Consider the following 26490-nt stretch of genomic DNA (forward strand, 5'->3'; position numbering starts at 1 on the left):
TAAATGGTACATACTAAGTTCTGATGCTTGATTCAAGGCAAATGCAACATTGTTCATTGTTGTACTGTTTTATAATTAGCATTTCAGAATCTTTGAAAACTGTCCTTTTCACATTTAAATTTGCAGCACCTTGTTTTTGGGATTAAGTCATTCATCGCATACCTGATTCCAGACGTACCAAAGGGTCTACATGACCGAATACGACGAGAGAAGTACTTAGTTCAAGAAATGATGTATGAGGCTGAACTGGAACATTTGCAACAACAACGGAGAAAAAGTGGTCAGCCTGTTCACCATGAATGGCCTTAGTTGACACCTGTTACCCATTAGGGGTGATAACATTAATGGGAAGAAATGATGGCAACTTTGAATGCTAGGTGAAATCTAGGAGGAAGGCATACTTGGCAAACCACATGTATAATATGCTACTTGGAAATGTATCACAGCCATCTCTGGGATTTGAAATATCCAGACTTGTAGGGAAGAAAACAATGACTTGACGACCTTAAAAAGGGTTAGATTGACATTGCAGGAAGCCAGGATGTAATTCTCAGAACCAGTCTCAGGGAGATATATGCTTGGAGAACTCTGCCTTCCATCAACTGCAGTGTAATGGGAAAGAGGGTGGTGAGGTTTTGAAAGACAGATTTCCATGTAAATGTGCACAAGCCAGGCATGGCTTAAAATATCATGCAGTCTTCACTCACATACTAATTTGACTTTGGAAAGTATGGTTGAGTTCAGATACTTATAAGAAATGACTTAAACAAATCCTTGCCTTGGCTGCCAGAACTCTACATCCCTTCAGTTTACAGGTTGGTAGGAATTGCCCATGTCTCTTGCTGAGATTATGGATCTGTGCCACAGGGGATTTATGCTGCTTTACATTGACTATGCAGTTGAAGAGTTGCACATCACCTTTAGTAGTCAAACCAAAAATCTAAGATTCCAAAAAGAACAGCATTCATTGAAATAATATTCCATTGCATTGGCTACTTCAAGTCTCTTTTACCCCTGGCAGAGCCAGTTGCAGTGCAATTTTTTGTACTAAATGCCAATAAAGCCACATACTTATAAACTATGAATGGCTATTCTTATATAGTTTAGAACACAACTAATCCATACTTTATTGTGGAAGGCTGTTTTATAGTATATTTAATTTTTTCTCTATGATTTATTACAACTCTCACGGAATATTAACTTGAAATGCTGTAAATACGTTGGTTTTCCTTGTCCCTTTGCACCTTGACAGTACGTAGTATACATTGTGGTTTATGCAGCTCTGACACCAGTTTTTGCTATTGTAATATGTTTATTCGGGAAAACTGAGGCCAGATGCTCTACAACACTAACGCTTTTTCAACAATGTGCACTCTTACTCATGAACTAATGAAAATAATGCATGAATATAAATCTATATTATTTGCTAAAAAAAGAAAAAACATTTGTGTTTTAGTTTCTTTTTTCATGACTGAAGGGAGTTTTATGTTATTATTTCTTTGATAGTTTTGTTTTGGTTTATTTTTAACAACGCTCTAGAAACAAAGTCAAATTAATCACAAAAGACATAATTTTGCTTTGTTGTGGAATTTCTATTTCAACGTCAACTCTGTATCTATGAGTATGTCTGTTCCACAGACAGATGAGGCAGGAGTGATGGGGCACTCAAGAAAGTTCAGAGGAGGCATAAGCTATGGAGGTTGGAAAGGAAGAAAGAGAAGAGCTGAAGTAAATGTATGGTAGAAATTAAGACGTTTCTTTGCAAAACAAGGAAATCACACATATGCACACATACATATTTATGGTTACTATGATTGTTATTATTTGTCCAATCAAGCAAAGCACCATTATTTCTAACATATAAAAGACCAGATCAAACACAATGGAAATAAAGCTACTACATATATATGCCAGTATTTCTCTAGTAAGATTATGTTTCTCTTACTAGAAAACTATTTTCTAAATATTAACACTGAAAATGTTTTGTTAGCTTTTCCTTCTTTCTCTCCAGAAGAAACGTGGATAGATGATAGCTGTTTCATTGTTTGTTTTTGTCAAGCATATTCACTTTCCTCCTTGTCCTCTGATTCTGAGCAAAGGGCCTCAGACTCTGAACTTCCCTCAAGTGCCGTTGTTATGTGAAACTCTTCCATTCAGATTCCAGAGAGGTTCTCATGCTCCCCCCCCCTCCTTATTTGTAGCAATCGTAGCAACTAATTCCACTAAGTACAAGGGAGTTTTTTACACTCCTCCATTTTTATAGCATCTGCATTTCTTTTTCTTTGTTAGGTACATGTATACACCTGCCTGAGTATAAATACTCTCTCTACCTAATAATAACATCAACCAACATCTTTTCCAAATTAGGGCCACAGAACAGCAACATTTGTCTGACAGTAGTATAAAGAATAATGATAGCTCTATCCTTAAGAAGTATTTCCTTTCCTTTTTATATAGTCCCGTTAGGGTTTAAAACCATATTGATCAACTAGAAAGAAAAATATGAAAAGAGAAAAATATTTTAATTTAAAAATTATAATACATTGATTTATAAAATGCCTTCTCTGATACTTTTGAAACAGATGTGAAAAACAGAAAAAGAAAAAATTGTCTGAAATGTTTATTTTGCAAAACAGTGCAATAGAATCTAGTTATGCCTTCATCACTGTTGACAGTAAATACTGACAGCCCCTTGCAGTGTGTTAGTTTTAGATCACTCTGTTTTAGTTGAGAGAAATGTTTTATATCATGGTTTTTATATGAATACAAATTACTTCTCAAAGATTTATAGCACACACTATTCTCAGGAATTCTGTATTACATGAATGCTGCTTATATATTTTCATATTCTAACTTGTCTTTTCAAGCAAATAACTAATATATATGTGCATGCAGTCTGCCTTGACAAGTTGTTCCAAGCTGAAGAGCTTTCACTGTACAATGTGTGGAAAATCACCATAGATCATGGCTGAAATAGTTTGTAATTGTCTGAGTCTGTGCACGTACTTTTAGATAAAATGCTGCTGAGTGACTGCATGATGAGATACAATTTCTGAATGCTGCACATTCTTCCAAAATGATTCTTAGCACAATCTATTGTATGATGGAATGAATAGAAAACTTTTTCACTCAATAAATTATTATTTGATATGGTATTTTCCCTATAATTTGCATGTTAAGTTTAATTCTGCTTGCTTTTTAAATATTAAATTGAAATTTGTTTTCTATGGGGAGGGGGTGTTGTTCATTCTTTAACTCTACAAGGCTAGCTTCTTATTCTTGCAGGCCATTACCGTACTCTTAAAAAGGTTTGACTTTCTTCTGATAAGATCATCATTTTCTTCAAGGCGTTTGCACATTATAAAGTGCTGGTGGGGAATCACACATATCTAATGCTTTGTACTAGACACAGATAAGAGAAGAAGCTTGATTAGTTCTTGTGAGGGTTAACAATACTGTCATCACACATAAGCCCTTTCTCTTTCGCATTTATGCTGGCTCCATCAATCACCATCAAAATCTCTTTAAGACAGGAATTTTAGCACAGATACAATGCATGCTAAGGAGGGAGGACATGCAGGAGCACCATAGCCAACTGTCAAAAAGAGGCTGCCAATTTGCCCATTTTTTTTTTAATGATAGTCAAAATGGAAAATCCAGGTGGCCTGCAGAGTTGCTTAACTGATATGGCTTGATTGACTAGCCTGTCAAATGGGGGCAAGTTAATATAAGCCTAGGGTGTGTGTTGTGTGTGGGTGTGCATACACACACTTGCATCTTGCCATCCTTTGTGTAAGAATCAGTGAGCAGTTACTGTCTTTGAAATATGCCCAACTCAGTCCTACTATGGTGACCAGATATTTCCACTCCATTTCCCCTGAAAATCATGGTATTAAAATGGACTCTGAGTATAGTTCTAGGTTTTATCCAGGGAATCAGTTAACATCTTACCTCATTCCTGGTATTCTTAGTGGCTCAGAGAGAACCTTTTAGGTAGGAGTGGCCTGAACAACCCAGCTTCTGATGAAAAGCCAAACATTTCCCTACAGGCATTTATATTCCAAATGAAATATGACAACAATACATAGTCCAAAGGAGATATTAATTGGGCTTTAGCTTGAATCATTGATCAGCCCAGGCTTCTGCTAGCTAGGATTTATACCTTTGTAATGGTGATAAGTTATCTTCAATTGAATTTGCCATCTGGCTTCATTTGAAAAAAACATACCCATGATCACATTTGATGGCTTTTTTGTTTTCTAGAGAACACAAATGTTACCCTCACTGCATCCTAGCCATGTCCACATTAAGATGTCTTTTTTAGGAAAGTGAAATGGAACAAACAGTTGGTAGAAAAAAGTTTCATATTTGGGACCAGTGCCAATATCTGGTACTATCAAAATCTACCCTCAAAAAGAAATCTATAAGTAAGTCCAGTTTTACTGCTTTATGACTGTATCAGTGTGTGCTTCTGCAAAATTCTCTCTAGAAAAAGCCTCGTTCACATGCAGCCAGCCCAAGTGGAAGTCTTGATTACACTAGACAGTCAGTTATGTGGGCTCTGCTTTACATTTTTCCCTAAGAAGGAAAGAAATGAGATTTTCCGGTATAGACCTGCATTGACTTCCTCAGAGTGTTTTTTTTTTCATCTTAATTCTCTCTATGTGGTAAAAGCAATGTCTCTGCCCTCTTTGTTTTTCAGAAAGTAACACTTCTTATATTATTCGTTGAAAAACAAAACTTTATGAGATCTATTTAGATACTGCTCAAAAAATAATCGCCATGTAGGTGGCTAGCCCCATGTGCTACTCAAACTGCCTCAGTACCATTACAATCATTTTGAATTGCATGTTGATACATGAAATTCAACCCTACCAGTAAACTCTTCAGGCAAAATTAAGTATCTTTCCAACAAGTAATATGAACAGACTTTTCCACTGATCTTTACCCAGCGTATTTTTCTCTCTCCGGTGAGAAAAGAGAGATTGAGTGGCAGAAAAACCGGATGGCCAAGATAATTGTGGAAGCAATGTTTTGAAGATGATAAAGGCAATTTAGAGTGTTTTCTACCCAGGCAAAAAAGTCTACTTTACAGATCCTACTTCAGTATCTGCTATGCACACACCCTGCCTTCTTTCTGGCTGAAAAACAAACCACAGCGTAGTTCATCTGTTAACACTCAGAAGAAATGAAGGTTTTTTTTTCTTATCTATGTTATGATTTATGAAGCTAAATCTAATAAGCTTTGATTTTGGTGACAACTCTAACCAAAGAATAAACAGCCTATTTTCAGTGTTGAAGATGAAAATACACTTAAAAAGATATACAATTTAAAGGATATACAATTTTATCTTCCTAATATGTATGTCCATTGGCCTCTATATTGTATTTTTCAAGTAGGAAAGAGCTATTGGAATTCTATAATTGAAAAAGGAATTGGGGGACAGCCAGAAGAGACAAGAGTGGATTTCTCCAACCATTTTTATTCTCAACAGGAGAAATTATGTTGCAACCATATATTTATCCAGATGATTATAAATATTGGTTTTATTGCTCCTTTTACTCACTGCAGTTACCCTGCAAATCATAAAAAAAAAAAAATACACTGTGTATTGCTATCATTAAATATTCCTTCCAAATTCTTAAATTCTAAAGCCAATTTAAGGAAGCTTTGCTCTGTTGAGATAGACTGAATCAATTTTTAAGAAGGTGACCTATTAGCATTCTTAAAGGTAGTTAGCATAAAGGTGTGTAAACCTTTATGAAGTGTATTCCAAATCAGTCAATAATGCTATCCACAAATTCAGCCTGCTTATATTATACTATAATGCAAATAAATGATTTGAGAGTTGCTCACTTTTTTTAATATGGCAGTTAAATTAAGACATTAAGTAAAGAATTACACGAAACTACTCTTAGCCTTTTAAATGTGTCAAAAGCAGATCCTGTAATAGGGATGAGGTGTTCTGAACATCTGTGCACACACTTGCTTTTGCAACTTAGGACAGAGGTGAATCATTTCTGGAAATTCCTGAGGATAAGCTCCACAAAAGATATCACCATTATTCATTGTTTTTCTTGATTTATAGTAACCCACTTTATTAAGTTACAAACCCTCTTGATGTTTATTTCTGTGTGTGTATGTGTCATAACCCATGGGTGAACTAAATATTACAGGCATTATCCAAAACATCGTAAAGGAAGTCATGTTATATGATATGAAAAACCTTATTTTGGCATATGCTTACTTGGTCACCTGGTAGACCTGCCTTAATCTATAAGGTTTTAACAAAAGATTTTAGAATAGATGATTATCTTCCATTCCATTCCTAACCCTGTAGAAAATATTCACATTGATAATTCCAATGCACTTAAATTGGAACTTAATTTTTAAAATTTTAAATAATTATATATAAATTATATACCTATACTTGTTTATAGGCATTTTTCCTAATCTTAACTAGTTGTATAAACAACATTAGATTTAGATATATTCTAGGACTCTGAAATTAAAAAGCTGCAAAAGATTTTGAAAATACAAAAATATCACATTAAATGTCCTACCGATGTACTGAAATATCATTATCAATGAACATCTTGCTCCACAGGGTAAGATTATTTTTCTAATTTATGATGACAGCCTGACACTTCAAGAAAGGGTCATGTTGTGATTAAGAAGTTACATACTTATGAGCTTAACTCTTTGTCTTCTGAAGATGGCTAATATTTGAAACACCAAAGTATAATATTGGAAAAATGGGCTTGTGCATGTTTGTTATTCACATGAGTATTTGCAAATCTACATTGATTTACTCAGGAGATTGCGGTGGGAGAGGAAACAATGGTATTATCTGTTTCCAAGAATTACCAATAAAATCTACGCATTACTTAATTTACTATCAATGACGAGTTACATTTTATTAGTTTATAAATTTGTATCATTTTCATGTGTACCATTGATGATATCAATTAAATTTTAGTTATTTGAAAATAGGTTATACTACAAGATTATAAATGCTAGATAAAAGCAATTAACTCTATAGTAAACCTAGCTAATTTGCAATATTGAGATTAAGTACATGAGACTTGTAAATATACAACTCTGCATGTACATACAGCTATAACTTCTGTAATATTTTAAAACAATTTATTTCAAAGAGAACAATTAAAGGGAGACTCCTCTATTTTTTCTATATCTTATCTTTGTAATAATGTTTGATTAAGACTGTAACAGCACAAAAATATTTCAGTAATATTCTCTTTGAAATACTGTTTGAAAGCCACATGGCCAATGGTTTACTTTTTATTTCTCTTTAGAATGAAATGGTGTAACCCTATAAAGTCACAAAATAGTAAAGTTCATTTTTAGCAAATACTATATAAACAAAGGGAAAAGACCCTCCCCGCCTTCTGTTGCTATTTTGAGATTCATAGTTGCTTTGAACTGTGCATTGAGTAATAAACTTGGGTTGAGATGCTGTTTATTTATCAAGGTTTACATGTACCAAATAATAATAAATCATAATAATGAATATTGCATCTTTTAGTAATAAACTTGTTTATAACAGTAGTTTTCTCTCTTTTCAGAATTTAGGACCTTTAGAAAAGTTACTCTCTGGAAAATAATATTTTATTTAAACTCTGGCATTAAAAAAACTACTCTTTGGAAATTTACGGCATGACTTTTAATGTATACATTCTGTTTTCCTTATTATTTCTAATTCTCAAAATAGTAACATATATTCTGATCCTGCATCTTAAAAATCCTGAAGAGAAATAATGAAACCATTTAAGTTAACATGTACACCATTTTCTTCATATATTGCAGACCAAGTATTAAATGTTCCATGTGGGCCAGTCACACTGTGCTAAGCACTTTATGTGATTTACTTATATAAATCTTCATAATAATTCTATTAAGTAGGGGTAATTTTTACTCTTATTAATTGGTGAATAAACTAAGATTTTAAAATATTGCCCAAAATTACCTAGATTTGTGTCAGAACTTGTGTTTGAACCTAAGCCATTTGACTGCAGTTCCTCACCTCAATCATAAGCTGTTGTAGTTCTTATTCCAAATGGTGACAGAAAATGTCTGTCATCAAAATGAAATCATTCAGAATGAGTTAAAGAGGTATTGAGGTAATTCTGTTCCATTTTTACCAATATCTGTGGTTGTGCTTTAAAGGTACAGTGGTGAGTATCAAGTTTGGAACACTTTAGGCCCCTCTAAAACTCATCATTCCTAGTGCCATTTATTGGGAATGTCTCTGGTCATGCTGTGGCAAAAACAGCCACAAGTTTAACCCTCTTCCATGGTATGGATGGAACTTGTCACTGAACTGTCTTTGTACTGCACCAGTGGCCTTGGCATGACTCTGGGCTGCTAATCCTAGTGAGGGCCTGAGAGGAGTGCTGGGACTTACTAGCTGAATCTGTTGACTGTGCACTTCATAGTTTCCTTTTGCTTCACCACACAACAAACACGGTTTTCATACACTATGGAAGACAGTTTCCTGTAGATTCCCATCTGCTCTCTACCTGAAACCCTAGATTTACGCATGTTTGTTCAATTAAGAAGAATGGGGGGAGTCTCTACATTGACCTCTAAAATCTCTGGAAATGTCATCTCCTAATACCATAAATTTCATTACACAAGAGAAGGCAGAGATATTTTTATAATAATAATTGCATTTTCCAGTTGTATGACATTTTGATAACACTCCAGGTAAGATAATTAGGGACTATAAAAGAAGAAACGTTTTTAAAACTTTCTCGGAAATGTACTGACCTAGTGAAATGTCTTTAGGAGAATTTGTGAGTAAAATTTGTGAGTAAAATGAAAAATTGTATGGTATATTTTGCTTTTATGCTATCCCAAGTGGAAGTTCACAATCCTGATGTATTCCAAATCATATTTACATATATATGTGTACAGATATATATATATGTACATGCATATGTAATACCTACCATTAATTTATTCTCATCCTCAGAATTGCTGTTTTTTTATTCTTTCTGTCTCTCTCTTCCTCTTCCTGTCTTTTTCTTTCTTTCTTTCTTCCTTCCTTCCTTCCTTTCTTTCTTTCTTTCTTTCTTTCCCTCTCTCTCTCTCCCTCTTTCTTTCTCTCTTCTTTCCCTAAGATATTAATAAAGCTAACTAGTTTTGGCTCAGATTTCAATATTCACAACATATATATTCTAATTAATAAGAGTGTCACAAATCATTTGGAAAATAATTGCACCTCTCAATTTGCAAATCCTTAGATCAACAGCTTAATTAGCGTTGCCAGACTTTAAAAAATGTTTCCAAAAATTCTGCTCCTTCTCATTTTCAGATATTTCTCCAAATGTGACCCCTTTTGACCCTTTCCCTCTATTCCCAAATGTATTTTTTTCTCATCTCTCTTATAAACTGTAGCCTAATACCTTCTTTCTCTTTCTCCATTCTCCTTTTCTATTTGAGTGGAGGGAGAGAAGGCAAGGATTGGGCTCTGTTTTATAAACTCCAGTTTCTCTAATTCCTCCACTGATTTGTCTGTCTTTCTATCTTTTCTAATAATAAATACTGGTAATTTATTTTTTCTCTATTGTATGCTTCTTTCAAGACTTTCTCTTTTGAGAAATATTTAAAGACAACCTTTGGATTTCCTTATCCTTGCCTATTTGGACCATTTCTTCTTACTTTGCTAACATACTGTTTCTAGGCCTTTTGCTTTTATCTGGCCACCAAAATAAATATCTGACACCTGTCCTAATATATGACTCTCAGATACAACTTTGTTTCTTATTATCTGTCCTCTGACTTGGCTCCTGTGACATACTGGTTCTTTCTTTTACCTTTTCAGAATTTCACTTCTTCACTTCTTCCAAAAATCTTTCACTGCTCCTTCATTTGTCAACTCGCCTTTTAATCTGCAATACCCTCATTCTCCAGAACTTTAAACATTATTTTCTAGACACGAACTATGAAGTTCTCCACTTCTGTTACCTAACCCAGGTGGAGTGAGTTGAGCTTGCTCACATGAGTTGAATGAGCAGAGTACAAGTCTTATGGACAATGTATTTTCTCCAAAGAAGAATCCTATTGCTGATGAAATCTCCTATGGTCTGTTACAATATTTGCAACATTCTTTTACCAAATTCTATCCTAACAACCTTCTATAGGACATTCCTTTTCTCTTTCCTTAGCCCTGGAAAAAGGCTCCAGACTTCTTATTGAGCTCTGAGGCAATTTTTCATTGTAAAGTGATAGAAAGGAAGAAGACATACTGCATGGACAGCACAAAGGGAGCAAAGTTTTTAGTTATAATCACTCCCACTAGCCAGACATACCATCTTCTTCTGTATTTAGCTGAATTTTTTTTTTAATGTTTGGTCAGGACAGCTAATGACTGGAATGACTGGAAGAGGACCTGATAGTGGTGGTGAAGGGAGGTTAATAGTAGTTGTATGCCAATTGTAGCTACAGGATGGGAGATGGGTGGCATAAAATATGTCTACATGTATGTCAGGTATGAGGTCGGGGGTGGATGTCATTCCTCTATTTTATCCCTCGTGGCAGGAAAGTGTTAAATATGCATATTTCTGTTTCCCGTACTGCCTCTAAACTCCAAGATATTTTAATGGTTAAAAAACTACTAAAACAAAAAACCTGAAGTTTAATATGACACCAAGCAAAAAGACTTCGCTTTCTTGAATGGTAATGAAATCCAGCCCTAATTTATTCAAGAAGGAAGTAGTCAAGGGCATTTGGAGCAGGTTGGTTTTTCTCTGTGAAAGTTGTCTTTCAAAGAATATCCCGAGAGACAGTCATTTTGCATGTAGTTATAAATAAGTAGAAATAGGCACCAGACATCCCTGTCTTCTAGCAATGGCAACTATACATATCTACTAACAAGTAGGCAAGAAGTATGTGGAGTTTGTGTGTGTGTGTGCATTCATACAGGTATTGCCTTAGAAATGGGTAGTCTCAAATGCCATATTGTTGTAGCTTTTGTCCTTAGGATCATAGCCTGGAACATGTACCAGGCTTTCTCTCCTGAGTCCGTTCTGTAAGACAGATTCAGCCCCCTGTTTCCGGGCACTGCCATTCTCAAGGTTTTCCTGAGGGAAATAGAAAGACACATATTAGCAAGATATCCTTGATGTACTCCAAATTAACCTGAGAGAATCTTGTTTAGGCCTTGGCTTCAAAAAATTATATATACATACAAAAGAAGCATAAACAACTCTGACCTAAGACATTTTCTAATTGATAACTTTGATAATCCATGTAAGGTACTATTTCTAATGATAATAACAGCAAAAAGAACAATTTATTGAGCATTTACAGTATGTCTCATGTTGCATGAAGAAATTTATACACCTGTCATTTAACCCAGCAATCCTGTGAGGTAGTAGTATTACCTTATAAGGAGAAACATACCTGTATCTCATATGGGGATGGCCCCCTTCCTACCTGGGAATAGGAGAGTCTGCTGATAAAAACAGGGACACCTATACACAAACTCCCCTGGATGCTGCTCAACATTACTTTTTGGCAAAGGAGCCCAGTAGTGACACAAGGAGTGTCTCCTCCCTTTCAACTTATCCTTGAGAACAGAAGCTGGCTGCCTGCATTAATTAAGTTTATTATTTATTCCAGGAAATTCTATCTTCCTGAGTCTGCAAACCAACAAATAACTTGATCCGTTGCTTCTAGAACTTCCTCAAAATTCATTTATACAAACAATAGGCTGCTTAACCAGCTGCCTTCTCAGCAAAATAAATTGCTCATCTGGGTAAACAGCCCTTTTCTCAAAAGTATAGATTGTTCAATGAAGCAAACTCCTTGCTTATCAAGCCACTGTTCAATTATCAAAACTGACTTTAGGACCCTCACCTGGCTATGTTTTCCAATTTTAAATTCTCACATCACAGTTTTGCCCAGTTCCAATAAGAACCCTGAATTGAAAGATCTACCTTAAGTCACTTAAGCTCAGAATTCTATAAATGTCTGCACCTAACTTCTGTATTCTGAGTCTCTCTGTAAACGTGGTGCTCTTGCCTCCTGCCAAAAGTAATAAACTCAGCTTTAGGTGATATACATGCTATTCTGCTGTTTTCTGGAGATGAGAGCAATGGACAACTCAGAAATATTTGCAATGATATGGGTTAGGCTTCCCTCTCCTAAAATCGTAAAAGAATAAAATGTCTGGGACTAAAAGTGAATATAAGTTTAAACTAAAAAGAAAAACACAACAACAACAAAAAATACTCCTGCCCTTAATCAAGCTGGGAAGACAGACACTGATAAGGTCAGCTGCTGCCAAGGTCTGGCAGTCATCAAATGCCGTAACAACCCTTTGAGTGACCATTGCACTCTTACCAATGCTGCCCCAGATAGCTTTGTGGTCATTTTCTGCTTCCCATAGACCCCTTTAAGAATCCTTCAGTGGGAACCCAAACCTTACAAGAGACATGTTCTTCCTCCCTCTTGTTGAGGGTGGCATTCCCCGATTCCTCTGAAGTACCCCACCTTGCTGCATCAAGTCAGTAAGTCCAATTTTGTCTAACTACAGGCTCTTTCTGGTGGTCTTTGGCTGATGAAACCTTAATAGAACTTGGACAGTGTCTCTAGTACTGCCTGATCTGAACACACTTCTTTTTCCCAGAATAAAGAGAGCTGGGGAGTTAGAGAGTTAGGTGCATCTTGCTGCGTCTTTGCCTGTACATTCCCACCATGACCTTGCTTTACGTTTATATCCCATAGAACTGGAAATGCTTGTGTCCATGTTGCTCTGTATAATACCCCCCTTACTCATCCAGTTTTTAGATCAGAAAAGCTGGAGTTGAGGAGTTAAATAATTTACCCAAAGAATGTAGGACATGGAACCAGGATTAATCCCAGGACTGTCTGACGCTAAAGTCCATGCTTTGAACTATTATAGGAGAATGTGTCTTCAATTTGTTCCTTTTCTATTATTCACTTTTATATCTTCCTAGAATTCACCTTCACAGGGGTTAAAACAGTTTGAAAACTGACCACCTGCAATGCCAGTAATTCAGCTACAAGGCACTTTTACCTATCAACATATTTATATGCTTAAAAGCTGATTAGCTGAGGTAACTCTGAAGTTGAAACTCAAATTCCTTCAAGTTCTCACATTCACTGCTTTCCCTTTCCAGTGCATCTTTGCAGCTGGTTTAAATGGGCAAAACCAGGAATCCCTTTGAGTCCATACACATTTTTAGAAGCTCAAACATCAGCTCACCTGCTCTGTCCCACTGTCATGCTGAACTCCGCACCAGCATAGTGTTTTGTACTTCTTAGACCAAAAGCAAAATAAATTACAAACTGGTCTGATTAACAGTGGTTGAATATCCTCACCTCTTTGGCGACCTATTAACAAAAGAACAAATAGATTAGATGGTTGCAGGCCTCCATGTCTTCCTTTACAGATTTAAACATTGTCAACTTGAAAAGTAGGTTACTTTTTAGAATAAGAGTGAAAACAAGACTGAGTGGTTAATAAACAGAAATTGGTTAACTGCTGAAAGGGGTCGGAGTTCGTTTTTAAACATCAACAAATTGTCAGGTCAGGTAGACTCATGACTGTAGAGTTAAACAGAGACAACCTATTTATTTTTAAATATCTATTATAGAAAATGCTACTAGTAACCTTCTTTGGCCAACAGAGGGGATAGCAGTAATTATGCAATTTCTTCCTTTAAAAAAGCTCTTGACTTTTTATCCAAACCAGATATATTAATATTTGAGATCATCTAAGTCAGTATTTGTAAAATTAGAAAGAGTATTTTTATTGTTCCTTCTTTTCTTGCACCCTAACATCCTGAACAAGCAATACCCTCATGTTCCTCCCAGGTACTTTAAGCATTCCTCACACCTCCTCATGCCTCACACCCTCCTTTTCCCTTCCTTGAAACATACCTGTTCAATGTCCTATTTCTTCAAATCCTGCTGTGGAACAAGAGTCAAACTGATATTCAAACCAAGATGTAAAGGCCAATGATTTTGCTCTCCCAGAACTTATGCAAATTTTAAGTCATAAAGACTATTCACTAATACCCAATATCATTCAAGGATAGTTATTAGTCCCACAGTCAGTGTAGTGTAAAGATCCCTAGAGGGAGGAGTGGAGTAGTGGTTACACTGTTGATCAAATTTCTTTTAAGTGCCAGATACTGTGAACATCCACAAACTTTTTCTCAAACTGCTTTCTAGAGACAAAAAAAAGAAAGAAAAAAATGTAGATTTGTTTGTTTTTTGTATGAGACAGAGTCTCACGCTACTGCCCAGGCTGGAATGCAGTGGCATGATCTCAGCTCAATGCAACCTCCGTCTCCCGGGTTCAAGTGATTCTCCTGCCTCAGCCTCTGGAGTAGCTGGGACTACAGGCACGAACTACCATGCCCGGCTAATTTTTTGCATTCTTTTTGTAGAGATGGGATTTCACCATGTTGACCAGGCTGATCTCAAACTCCTGACCTCAGGTGATCTGCCCACCTCAGCCTCCCAAAGTGCTGTGATTATAGATGTTAGCCACTGTGCCTGGCCAAAAATGTGGATTTTTAAAAATCTAAATTGAGGCTTAAGCAATCTATTCCCTGGCATTTACATCACTATGTCAAAAGACATTTGGCCACATAGAATTCTACTACTGTTGATAATAATATTTATCAATTAGTCAGTGTATTCTACAAACTGAGCACATTTTACATAGATTATCACTAATCCCTATAAATAGGTAAGTATTGTTATTCTCATTTCATGGATGAGGAAATGGTGAACTTTTCTAGAAGCTAATAAATGATGAAGTATACATTTAGTTAAACATATGTGATCTCACACTCTGTAACGCTCCATTTGCCTTAATGTGTGCGTATGTGTGAGTGGCAGAGGAGGAGTTGCAAAACCTCAAACTTCTATCCAAGGGCATCTCTGAATCAGAATAATTTAATTTGGGACAAAGCCATTTCCAGTGTTTCAAACAGAGAAGAGTTTTGTCTCTGAATGAACCACAAAATCATCAAACACTCCAACAAATGATGTAGATCTATTGTCTCTTAAGAGCAGGTCCTGAGATTTGCTAAGAAGGACAGGACTCTGCTTCACATGGATTTAGATTCTGTTTTCTTCTAGAAAAAGACAGTATTCCCTTTGGGAGATAGCAGATGGTAAAGCAAAGTATAGGGCTATAATTCTCACAGGTAGGAAAGTTAAAAATGAAAATGAAACTCAAATTCTCAAACCAGAAGCTCTGTGTTTGCCTTCAATCGTGGATTTATCATCTCTTTCATGAGCAAGACCTTGGGGATTGAGCATCAGTGGACTGCTGAGAAAATTGGTTGAAACCAAGTTCGTCAAGAGACTACAGGACTGTAGACATACTAGGTGAGAAAAGAGAAGGTCAAAGGGGATGAGATCATATCCTGTAGACAAGCAGGTTTATCCTAAGGAAAAGAAAGTTCATGCTTATAGAGGAAATGTCACTAGATGTATAGTAACCTGGGGTGGTTTTGAGGAAAGTTCCCCTTCCTCTGAGCAGAACCAACTCTATGCCAAGGTACTGACTCCATGAGCAGAATGCAACCTAGAATCCATTCCCCACATGGTCCCTCTACTGGGCACAAGCCCCAAAACTCTCAGCAGAAGTCCTGAGTATAAGACATAGGCTTAAGTTGGAAGTTAGGAAAGTCAGATTAGGAGTGGAAAGGGCATAAAATTTCAGAAACTTAGGAATAAAGAGATGGTCTATAAACTTGCAACAGAAAGAATGGCATGAGTGTGTGTGTATCTATCTGTGTGTGTGTGTGCATGTATCTGTGTGTGTGTATGTACCTCTGTCTGTGTGTGTGTGATAAAGAGGAGAGAGAGACTGAAATAAGGTAGATTACATACAAGAATCAGAAATTAGAATGGTATCAGATTTCACCACAGCAAACTGAAAGCTAGAATATTTTTGATCTGTCTCTTATCGTTATACAGAGCTGCACAATTCCTGACAATTTATAAACTAGTCCAGTAAATTTCTCTGATGAGATTAATTATCTAATACAAAGATTACTTTTTTATGTTAAGAGATAGATTGTAAATATTTTAGGCGTTGCTAACCAGAGGATCTTTGTTGCCACTACTCAACTCTGCATTTGTAGAGTGAAATCAACCATAGTTAAAAGCAAATAAATGGGCAAGCTCTGTTTCTAGAAAACGGAAAAAAAAAAAAAAAAAAAGAAAACAGGTAGTAGGCCAGATTTAACCTTATTGTATGGAAACATAATCTAAAATATAAAATAATAGATTGATAACTAAAGATTTTATATCTGAGACATGCAGCTTCATGGTAAATGAGAAAAATATAGTAAGATTCAGATAAATATAAACTACTGTACACTGAAAAACAGAGTAGCATCAATCTCTATCTACTGTCCTGATAATGGGATGTTTTGGCCACTTGATACACCAACAATCGTATTTGTTCTTGATTTAGGAAATGATATTTTCATTTCACATATCTAAAATGGAAAAAATGAAAAAATAACTTTCAGCCATCCAGCAGAATTTTATCAGTAATAACGAAGAATTTAAAGTGTATCTTAGGCCAAGACCTTTCAGCAGCTGATGCACAAAATGATTAATGATATAAACTTCCTGGAGTTGCTAATCAACACAGACATGATTCTATGTGTCAACATGTATGAGTAACATAAACAGCATATCTTCGAGGTGCCGTATTTTATCTGGAAGAAGTATAATTGAAGACATCACCTATTAAGACCAAACAAGACCAAGATAAAATATGACACAAGGAGAACAGGCCCACAAAAGGCCTCTGTCCTTCCTTACTGACCCTATTCTACATTTAAACATTGTAAGACTTTTTAAAAGATTCAGTGGGTATTACAGAAGATTTGTTAAAGCCTCTTAGTGAGCAGACCTGAGGGTATCAGGCTAGCCCTAAGGCCTCATTTGGAAGACAGGGACCAGGAGGCAAGAACATCTGGTGGTCATGTTCAAAAATTTTTCCAAATGTTTGAAGGCATAATTAGACTTTGTTAGAGTGTTCGCTTTTGGCCTGAAGGGCATTTGACTAAGACCTGGCTTATTTGGAGAAAAAGAAAACAAAGGGATTAATACCGGAAGAGTTATTCATGCTGAAAATGTGTAAGAATTTTCAATCAAATTTAATATAAGTGCTGCTGTATCAACATAAGAGCATGCTAATTCTGGTGCACACATGGAAAATATGGACTGGCAAACTACTGGATTTCATGTGTACACATTTCCTGATTTAGAAGGAAATGTTCAGGCAGCTGAAATCTTGGTTGTCTTCTTAGTGGTGACCGATCACTAAACTGAAATGTCTAGGTATATCCCACTAGCATCAAGGAAGGAGTTACAGATGTCAGGGTACTAAGGCAAAATCTAAACAAAATGAATAAACAATCTTTTGCCTGAAACCATTTACATAAAGACATTGAGAGAGTTGTTATTATGTGAAAGACTGGGGTTACAAGATTTATAGTCTATTCTTTATCATAGCCAAGATCTTCTTAAATTTCAGTGAATGGCTAGTGACATCATGCACAGAACAATAGGGCATTGGAGCTTCAATATAACATTTCTAGTACACAGTCACCAGAAATGTTGCCATTCAGGTTTTGTGTTGAGTCAGAATGTTGGCCATTGTTCATTGGTATATAATAGTCATGGAAAAATAGAATACCTTAAAATTTTTTAGCTAAAATACATACTCCAAGGAGGTGGAGGGACAAGAGTACAGTGAACTTATTCCACCCCATTATCTCCCACACTCTCACCACTACCAACCCCTCATGGGCTTTGAAACAAAAAAGACATTAATACATCAAAAGGGCAAGTATGGATGGTAGACACTTTGCTAAAAATGGCTTACAGTGAAGCTGCTCACTGCAGAGAACTCCACGACCCTAGAGAAGCAGCCTCCAAAGGACAACGTAGGCAAAAACAACAGTGTTTTGCTTTTCTAGTAAGTTAGCAAAGGCTGACTTCATGAGATAGTAAGATGGTGATGACAAAAATCTTGTCTCTTACTGGGATAAGGGGAAAAGAACCACTCTGAATATTTAACCTTATTTACTGATTGTTATATTACAGAGGGTTTTTCATACTCAGGCCTCTGGGGGGCATGTGTCAAAGCATCTTTTTTTTAATAATACATGGGAAATGTTTGAATATATGTTTTTTTGTTTGGTTGGGGTTTTTTTGGTTTTTTGAGACGGAGCCTTGCTCTGTCGCCCAAGCTGGAGTGCAATGGCACCATCTCAGCTCACTGCAACCTCCACCTTCTGGGTTCAAGCGATTCTCCTGCCTCAGCCTCCCATGAATATATGTTTTATATATTAATAGTCAGGTAAATAATAATGAAGGGTGCCTTTGTATGTCAGCGTTGAGAGAGTAGACATCTCTGTGGGAAGAAGGGTTTTTGTGGGAAACGTGAATTCAAACCAGTAAGACAGCCAGCCAGTCCACCAATGCATGCATGAGCCCGTATCTTCTTTAGTCCCAAAGGGAGGAATTATAACCAACCTGTTATGAGGCTGATGATTACTCCAGCAGCAATGCATCCTAAGCAGCCCACTGCACTGTAGTAAAGGTAGGAGATCGAGTACCAGGTATCAGCTATTCCAGGTCTGTGGAGAACAGCACATGTCACCAATTCCGTGCATTCTAAAGACCCACAGTGATGTAGAGGACTGTTCAGGATTCATTTTAGGGCCTGGCATCTCAAAAGCCTAAATCATAACTTTTTGTCATTTAAAAAATTATATTTAGAGAAGATGTGCTTTGTATTTCACTCAATCCAATTCATTCCTGAATTACAAATATAACAATGTTGATACTGAATCATAAGTATTACAATGAGGATTGTGTCTTAATACAAATAATACAATTTCATTTGTATTATTTATTCTTCAGACATTTATTAAGCCCAGATTTAGTGCTAGTAATTGTGACAAGCATTAGCGATATAAAGATGAGAAAGTCACAAAGTCTACATACAGGAGCTAATAGACAATCATAAAATGGGTTGGTTTTGCCTCAGTAGAAAAGGTATAAAAGACTATGGCAGCCTTCAGAGTAGTATCAAATTCAGACCAATGCGTGAGATGATACCTCAGCTCATTTTGAAAGAATAATTAGTAGTTAATCAAGCAAAGAGGGTAGTCAGGGCCAGGAATTAGCATTCCAAGAAGAGAATACAGCAAGTATAGGCAGGAGGGGAGAATCAACATGGTTTATGGGGAACCATGAATAGGTTGAAATTCTTTGATACAAAATTTATGGAAAGAAAATGAAACTCAATGGCAAATGGAAGCAAAATAATGGAGTGCCCATTTGGAACCTGAGTCAAAATGAACTTTATGGAGGAATAGGAGACACTAGTATGGCTCTTGAAAGATAAACAGATTTTAGGAGAGTGGAAATGAACACTAAAATACATTCCTGTAAAGGAATAGCTTAAGGACCCAAATGTAGGAAAGAGTGGGATAAGCATAGATAGAAGAGAAGAAACAGAATTCAGAGTAGAGGGAAAACAATAGTTAATAACATTAAAACCACAGGAAAGTTTTAAGTTTGGCAGGTATTTAGCTCCAGGACAAAAAGGTTGTGTTTTATTCCATAAGCACATGAATAATTTAAGCCATCTCCATGTGGTAGTAATGAGTTCAGAAAGGTGCTTCAGAACAAATAAATCTAGTGATGCTTGGATAGAATGGGTTGTATTAGAAAGGAAAAGAAGATAGAAAAATGGAGGAAATAAAAAATACAAATAAGATAATTTCACTTTTCTGGACTTTGTAAAGACAAGACTAGCCTCAAGATTGACAAGGACAATGGAGAGAAGATATGCCGGACCGAGAGAGACTTTCATGAATGCAATTTGCCACATTATCTGGCCAGTTTGAGAAGCCTGGACTCAGAGGGAATGAGCCAGTACAGGGAGATATTGATGATAATCAGAAAAGGGCTACTAAAAATGAAGTACTTTTGAGGATACACAAATAACACAAATCCTATATTTTCTAGACTTGCTCTTACATACAATTAGAATGTGAGAGTGAACATTTATTAAAGTCACGTGTAGTGCTACTTTATATACATATATGTATATATATTCATATATATATATTTCCTCATTTTTCCATCAAGAGCTCTGAGAATTCAAGAAGTTACAACTTACTAACTTGTCCAAAGATACAGAGGGAATAAATTATAAAACCAAAATCCAAACCCAAATATTTCAGATTTCAAAGTCCACAATCGTCTCTCTACACCATAGTATCTGATGTATTTTGATATATTTGATCACTTACCCCAGCCAGAAGTACAAAGGGAAATCCTTTGTTAAACCCTGTGTTCATATTGTTTGGTTTAGAAGCCATAGGTTCACAGCGGTGCTCCTAACTCAGCTTGCCCATAAGCATTATCCTCATTGCTCACAAACTTCTTCTACTGAGTTTTATTCTTTGAGGACACCATGTTCCTCATACCCAGTCACCTGTCTTTGAACCCTCCACTATTTTTTCTGTTTTGTACTCATATCTCCCATTAACTCTTTCACCAAATTGGTTTTTGTATGTCTGAATACAGAGGAATGGACATCTGCAGAAAGCTGCAGCCCTGCGTGGCACTCTTCAGTGCTGGGTACTTCCCAGAGTGAGTCTCATAAGAGAACAAGATACGTCTCATCACACTTATCTCTGAAGAGTGCACCTCCCTCTTACCAGGTGACCCACTCTCTGGGACTTAGCACCATCTTTAAAGTCAGCATACCTGCTGGATAGTACTGGAGGCCCTGTTGCTGTCACATTTGATTTGATACATTGGTCTGTTGATAGAGGCAAAGGCCATGTCTTAGAAGCTGGTGCAGGGTAAATGAAGGCCCCAATGGCCACCCAAAATGACAAGGTGATTCCAGTAAGAAGACCTCCTAGTGCACCCTGGATGAAGAAGAAAAAAGTTAATGGGAAATTTGGCAAAGCTGTCTATGGAAAGAATAATGAGATGAGGAGTTCTATGCCTTAGAGATTCTGGCTTTCCACCCCAAATCTTGGCCACATGTTTCGGAAACACTCTGCTCAAACTGCCTTCGCCTCAACTCCCATAATGCAGGTTTATTAAGGAGTGACTTGTTCTTTAAATGAAGACATCAGATAATTTCATGGTGATCATTATATTTAGATTTCTAGCAATAATTACTTTTCTCCTTAGGGTTTCTTTCTCTTACTACTTAAAAAGCTGCTGAAACCTCAATTCTCATTAGAAGACTTTCAGAAGTTAAGGAAAACTTCAAATATTAGGTCATTTTTAGTTATTGACAGCTTTTATACAGAAATTATTACTCCTATCTCTCTTCCTAAGTAACCGGCAGCGTCCCCTGACTCCCTAGTTCTGAGTTTTTTTGTTTGAGTATGAATACTAGCAAGTGCATTTAATGGTCTTGTCACTTAAGGTTTATATTTCTTGATAAATAGTGAAAAGTCAAAGAATCACTTTTCTTGTAGAGGAGGCAGAACAATCTAGCAGAGATTAGGACCACTAGAGAATATAATCTGATGCTTCTGGTCACTGCTAGGAAACTGAGCCTTCTGAGTCAGAGAAAAGAAACCTGTTGGCTTCTCTAGTTAATCAGAAAAAAATAGAAGAGACCTTGGTAAGAGTTCCAGAATACTTTCTCCATTATTGTTTGAAGAAATTTAATCAGTGTGTGTGATTTGAATACTTGTGCCTTGGTCTAAACAAGTGATCTGAAAATTTCGAATACAACAGTCAGACAATAAATATTTTAGGCTTTGTAAGCCATGCAGTATCTGTCACAACAACTCAGTTCTCTTATGGCATGTAAGCAACTACAGATAATACCCAAGCGGAAAAGCCTGGCTGTGTTTTTAGTAAAATTTTATTTATGGGCACTGAAATTGGAATTTTATGTAATATTTTTGTGCCAGAAAATATAATTCTTCTTTTGACTTTTTTCCCAACCATTTAAAAAATGTCAAAACCATTTCTAGCTTGAAGCCATACCAAACACAGGGGGCCAGCTAGATTTGGCTTGAGGCATATCGTTTGCTGACCCCTGGCCTACCAGTAAGTGGAAAATGGATTTCAACTGGAGGGTTAACCCTGGTTGATCTATAATGGCTAGCTGGAGAGCCATGTTGAGACAGATTCTGAAGGTGTAGCCACATTCTATGGGAAGGAGAGCCATGATTGGTTAGTAGGATCAGCTATGGCCATTGATGAGGGGAGAGGTGACACAAATTTATAATATTTACTATACTTTATTAAATATCTAGGCAAAGGCCATGTCTTAGAGGCTGGTGCAGGGTAAATGAGGGCCCCAATGGCTGCCCAAAATGACAAGGTGATTTCATTAAGAGAAATCAAGGTGGTTTTCCTGACCAAATAGAAAAAAACTACAATGTACTAACATAGATAATAAATCAATGTTAACAGTGCACTAAAATCTTATGTAGTTAGCTCATATTTTTTGTGGCTAGGATATTGTCTTCCCTCACATTATCTCCCCAAAAACATAATATTCTTGTCAACCCCAATATCAGACAAGTGATTAAGACTGCTTGGGAAGTGCTGCAAAGACCCGAATGCTCGCTACCCATCAATCTCCTTTACTTAGCCCCACAGGATTTATCTAAGAGAAAGGTCAATAAGGGTCAGGTAGCCACAGAGACCTAATCAAGTATACTATCTGACACAGACTTTATGGAATATCCTATAGTATATACATTAATAAGTGTAAAGTCAAGCTTTCTGGAATCAAAAGACTGTCTCAAAATACATGCATGTAAGTGTGCACATGGCAATAATTGAAAGATGGCAATTTTGTTATACTGAGAAAATCCTGCTATTATAAATGTTTTAAAAATATTGTTATGTTATTTTTCCAAATAATTGTTCATCTTGATTTAAACTCAATAGTTATCCAACCAACATTTACTTGAAGACATACTATTAGCTTGTCAGAGCAGCAAAATGAAGATCCAGCTGTCAGAACCCAAGTGTGTCCCTTCTCCCCTACATAAATTAGTTAATTAATTTAATAAAGTTAGTTATAAATCTAGGTAACTATACACAGCAAACAATGAGATTTACATTTGTAAATACGAATTTTCAAAATTGTGTTTCAACAAAACTATTCTTGAATTCAATATCTATTTTACAGTTAATGTTGTGGGCCTTTAATTTAAAGAAGACTTAATTTAACCTTAAAGAGTCAGCTTTGATGTCAGGATATGTGGCAGTTCATAACTACCTCTGCTCTTCTTTCATTTCTGTACCCAGAAAGATGTCACTGAAGTCAGAGATAGGTAGACTCAAGCTCTGTTTAATTCTGCTGTGGATTCTTTTCCTGGTTAAGACAGATCGCTTTTCTAAACAGGGCTGAGAGGAGAAAGAAAATGGCTGGGCCCAGTTTTGACTGGGAATTGTGAAGAGGGCTGTGGGATCCTTACCTTCCAGTTCACAAAAGGGAACACGATTCCCAGGGAGAATAAGCCCAGCATTGGTCCTCCACACATGCCGTGAATGCTGAGGGAAGCCTGTGGAACAAAGGCAGACCAGATGAACCCCCTACTCAAGGGCATCCGTGACTTCCTGGCATCATACCTCTCTTGGACCTGGGATAAAATTGGGTCCTAGTCCTGACTGTGCCATTTGTTAATTATGTGCTTTCTATAAGTCATTTCTCAATTCTGGGATGAATGATAAGCACTGTATTTATGTGTGTGTGTCTGTGTGTGTGTTTGTATAGTAGAAAGGCAGGTAACCTGAATTTAGTTTGAAGTTCAAGTTGAAACTCATTGAATTTCAGAGTCTTCTTTCTCTATAAAAAATAGGTCATAGAACCAAGGGGACTTCAAATCACCTCTAGCTGTAATGCAAGTTCTTTTTTCCAGAAAGATGGGTTGCAATGCATGATTGTTTTTTCCAGATTAATTTCAAAGAAGTCAATGCCTCAGATATATTCTTGACAAAATGGAGGCAGATGAGGGTAAAGCCTTCCTTCTTACCCAGCATCAATACTTAAGTTAATATTCTTGGCATTTCCTCTGCTGACGATAGCATTAATTCACAGTTTCTAGGGTTGCTGAATTTGAAAGCTAATTTACTAGTGATTACGTAGGAGAGTCAATAAGTTAGTAAAGGTAATTTTATCTTCCCTGTGGGAAAAATATTTGACAATCTCTTACAAAAGTCACTAGCCATCATGCCTCAGAACAAAAAGGCCATCATAAAAAGAAAAAAAAAAAGGCATTGGGGGAGGAATTCAAGAGTTCCTGGATTTAAAACTATGTATATTTCTGTAGTGTACAAAAGCAAACTAATTTTAATTTTTACCTTTCTTTTGTTAATATTAAGCATGTTTAATTAGAGGAAGACTTACAGCTTATGTAATTCAGCCTCCTCCCCAATGTCCAAATCCCTTCTAAGCCATTCCTGCAAGAACAGGACAACAGCTTTGTGCATTGGGGTTAGGGTTGCCTTTGGGGCTTGGGCAGGATATTTTACCTTGCTATGCCTTAGCTTCCTCACATGTCACGTGGGTATGCTAATACTGGCTTCCCATGTGGGGGACATGGGGTTTGGTGAGTAGTTCAATGTGGAATCCAAGAAAAAGCACAGAATAATGACTGAAGACTATGGAGCACATAAGGGCACCAAAATGTTGACTACTACTATTATTATCTTTTTATTACTGCTCTAACCTGCTCTATTAGTGAGCTCTGATCCCTGAGGCATGCCATTTGTTTGCTGAACTGTTATGATATCTAGGAAGTTTTTTCTCAAGTTGAGATTAAAATGCACCTAAAAGTCATTAACAGCTCTTAGCAGAATTAGCTGATCATCATTAGGACAGCAGCATATTGGACAGAATGACCTTTCTCAAAGGGAGCTGGGCAAATCAGTAACTGATCTTCCCTGCTGCTATTTGACCCCAGCCCCTCCTGCCCCTCTATTCTCCACCCGATTATGGTTCTGTGGTCACATGTTTCAAGTGAGGGGTTTATTTTTCAGAGCCTTCAATATGCCCCTGTATCATGTGGATTTTGGGGCGTGGAATATAGTGTGCAGTGTGCTCCAAAGTCTTTTGACTGTGGAAATTTTCTTTCTTGGAGCATGTCACAGGATGAGGCTTTCCAGAACATATTTTCTACAGTCTTTAACAAAAACATTGAAATGGCCTTTGTTTAAGGGACTTAAGCTGCCCCCACTGTCAGCCTCAGCACCACCCATAAACACACACCATTACGGGGTGGTTTCAGAAACATGACATGAAATTAAACCAGGCTCTATATCTCATCCCTATAGTACCTGGGTTCTTGTCTTCTTCCCATATGTAAATTCTGAATATGAATGTTGTGCCATTAAATTCAATTTAGCAAGGGTGTTTGGAAAATTAAATAAGGGAATTATAGTTGCCTTTTTTTGCCCGTCAAAGTCAGATGTGTTCAGAGAAATGAGTGGACCACCTTAGAGAAAAATACCTCTCCTAGGAAAGGAGAGGTCAGGGTTTTCATTTCTTGCCTATCAACATCTCTTAAACTGCGTGGCACACATCTTAATCAATCAAGAAGGTGGGCCCAGGATACTCATCTGAACTAAGGCAGGCAGATGAGGGCATCACTCACGACTTCCTCCTCACTACAAGAATTGTTTTCCACCAGTCTTTGGAGGAGTCCTTGCCTATCTGGAGCCCCTCATACTTCAATTGCAGAGGAGCTCACAATGGAAATATCTCTGGAAGAAAACAATTTAGTGACTCAAATCACCAGTTGGACATGATGATACTTTCTTAAGAGTAAATATTATTGTGGCGCACAAGACATCAGAAGCAACTTGGAAATATAGGTTCCATGAATAGGAAAATAAACCTAAAATAAGTGCCTGAGATCACTAAAGACAAACCTCACCACCTTGCCACTTCTGCTGTGTAGATGGGTATATATCAGAGTGCTTCAAACATTATGAAGGGATTACAAAGCATCTGTGATGAAACAGTAGTTAATGGCCTTTTAGAAAGGACATCATGTTCCACAAGTTCTTTTATGTAGACAGGTGAATTATTCCATCACTTAGCTCTCCCAGATTTGTTCCCTGAATCTTAAAATGGAAGTAATGGAACATATCTAAGTAGTCATTGGAAGGATCAAGTAAGTTACACTGTTCTGGGAACTGGAAGATCTTCTATAAACATTAATGATTACTATTCACTTACTGTGACTCATATCTTCATTTGAAAAACATTTATTGAAAACTTATGCCATGATAAGAAACTCTAAATAATGTTCAGATTACAAAAGGCCAGGCGTAGTGGCTCACATCTGTAATCCCAACACTCGGAGGCTGAGGCTGGTGGATCTCTTGAGGTCAGAAGTTCAAGACCAGTCTGGCAAATATGGCGAAACTCCATCTCTACTAAA

The 26490-nt window shown here is 36.7% G+C and overlaps 2 protein-coding genes across 4 annotated transcripts in view; one reads left to right on the forward strand and one right to left on the reverse strand.

Moving 5' to 3' along the window:
* Positions 1 to 3155, forward strand: part of ANO3 (anoctamin 3) — a 333485-nt gene extending 330330 nt beyond the window's left edge. For all 3 annotated transcript variants that reach the window (XM_003830440.6, XM_034932304.3, XM_034932303.3), the window contains one exon: positions 127 to 3155. In XM_003830440.6, coding sequence (XP_003830488.1) covers positions 127 to 309 — 183 coding nt within the window. In that variant the 3' untranslated portion in view covers positions 310 to 3155. The remainder of the gene's footprint in view (positions 1 to 126) is intronic.
* SLC5A12 (solute carrier family 5 member 12) overlaps positions 2350 to 26490 on the reverse strand; it is a 60717-nt gene continuing 36576 nt past the window's right edge. The window contains exons 11-15 of the mRNA XM_003830439.6: positions 23521 to 23607; positions 20822 to 20988; positions 18572 to 18675; positions 13257 to 13384; positions 2350 to 11106 (exon numbers count right to left, since the gene is read on the reverse strand). Coding sequence (XP_003830487.3) covers positions 10957 to 11106; positions 13257 to 13384; positions 18572 to 18675; positions 20822 to 20988; positions 23521 to 23607 — 636 coding nt within the window. The 3' untranslated portion in view covers positions 2350 to 10956. The remainder of the gene's footprint in view (positions 11107 to 13256; positions 13385 to 18571; positions 18676 to 20821; positions 20989 to 23520; positions 23608 to 26490) is intronic.

Source organism: Pan paniscus, chromosome 9, assembly GCF_029289425.2.
Source record: "Pan paniscus chromosome 9, NHGRI_mPanPan1-v2.0_pri, whole genome shotgun sequence".
In the NCBI taxonomy this organism is placed as follows: Eukaryota; Metazoa; Chordata; class Mammalia; order Primates; family Hominidae; genus Pan; species Pan paniscus.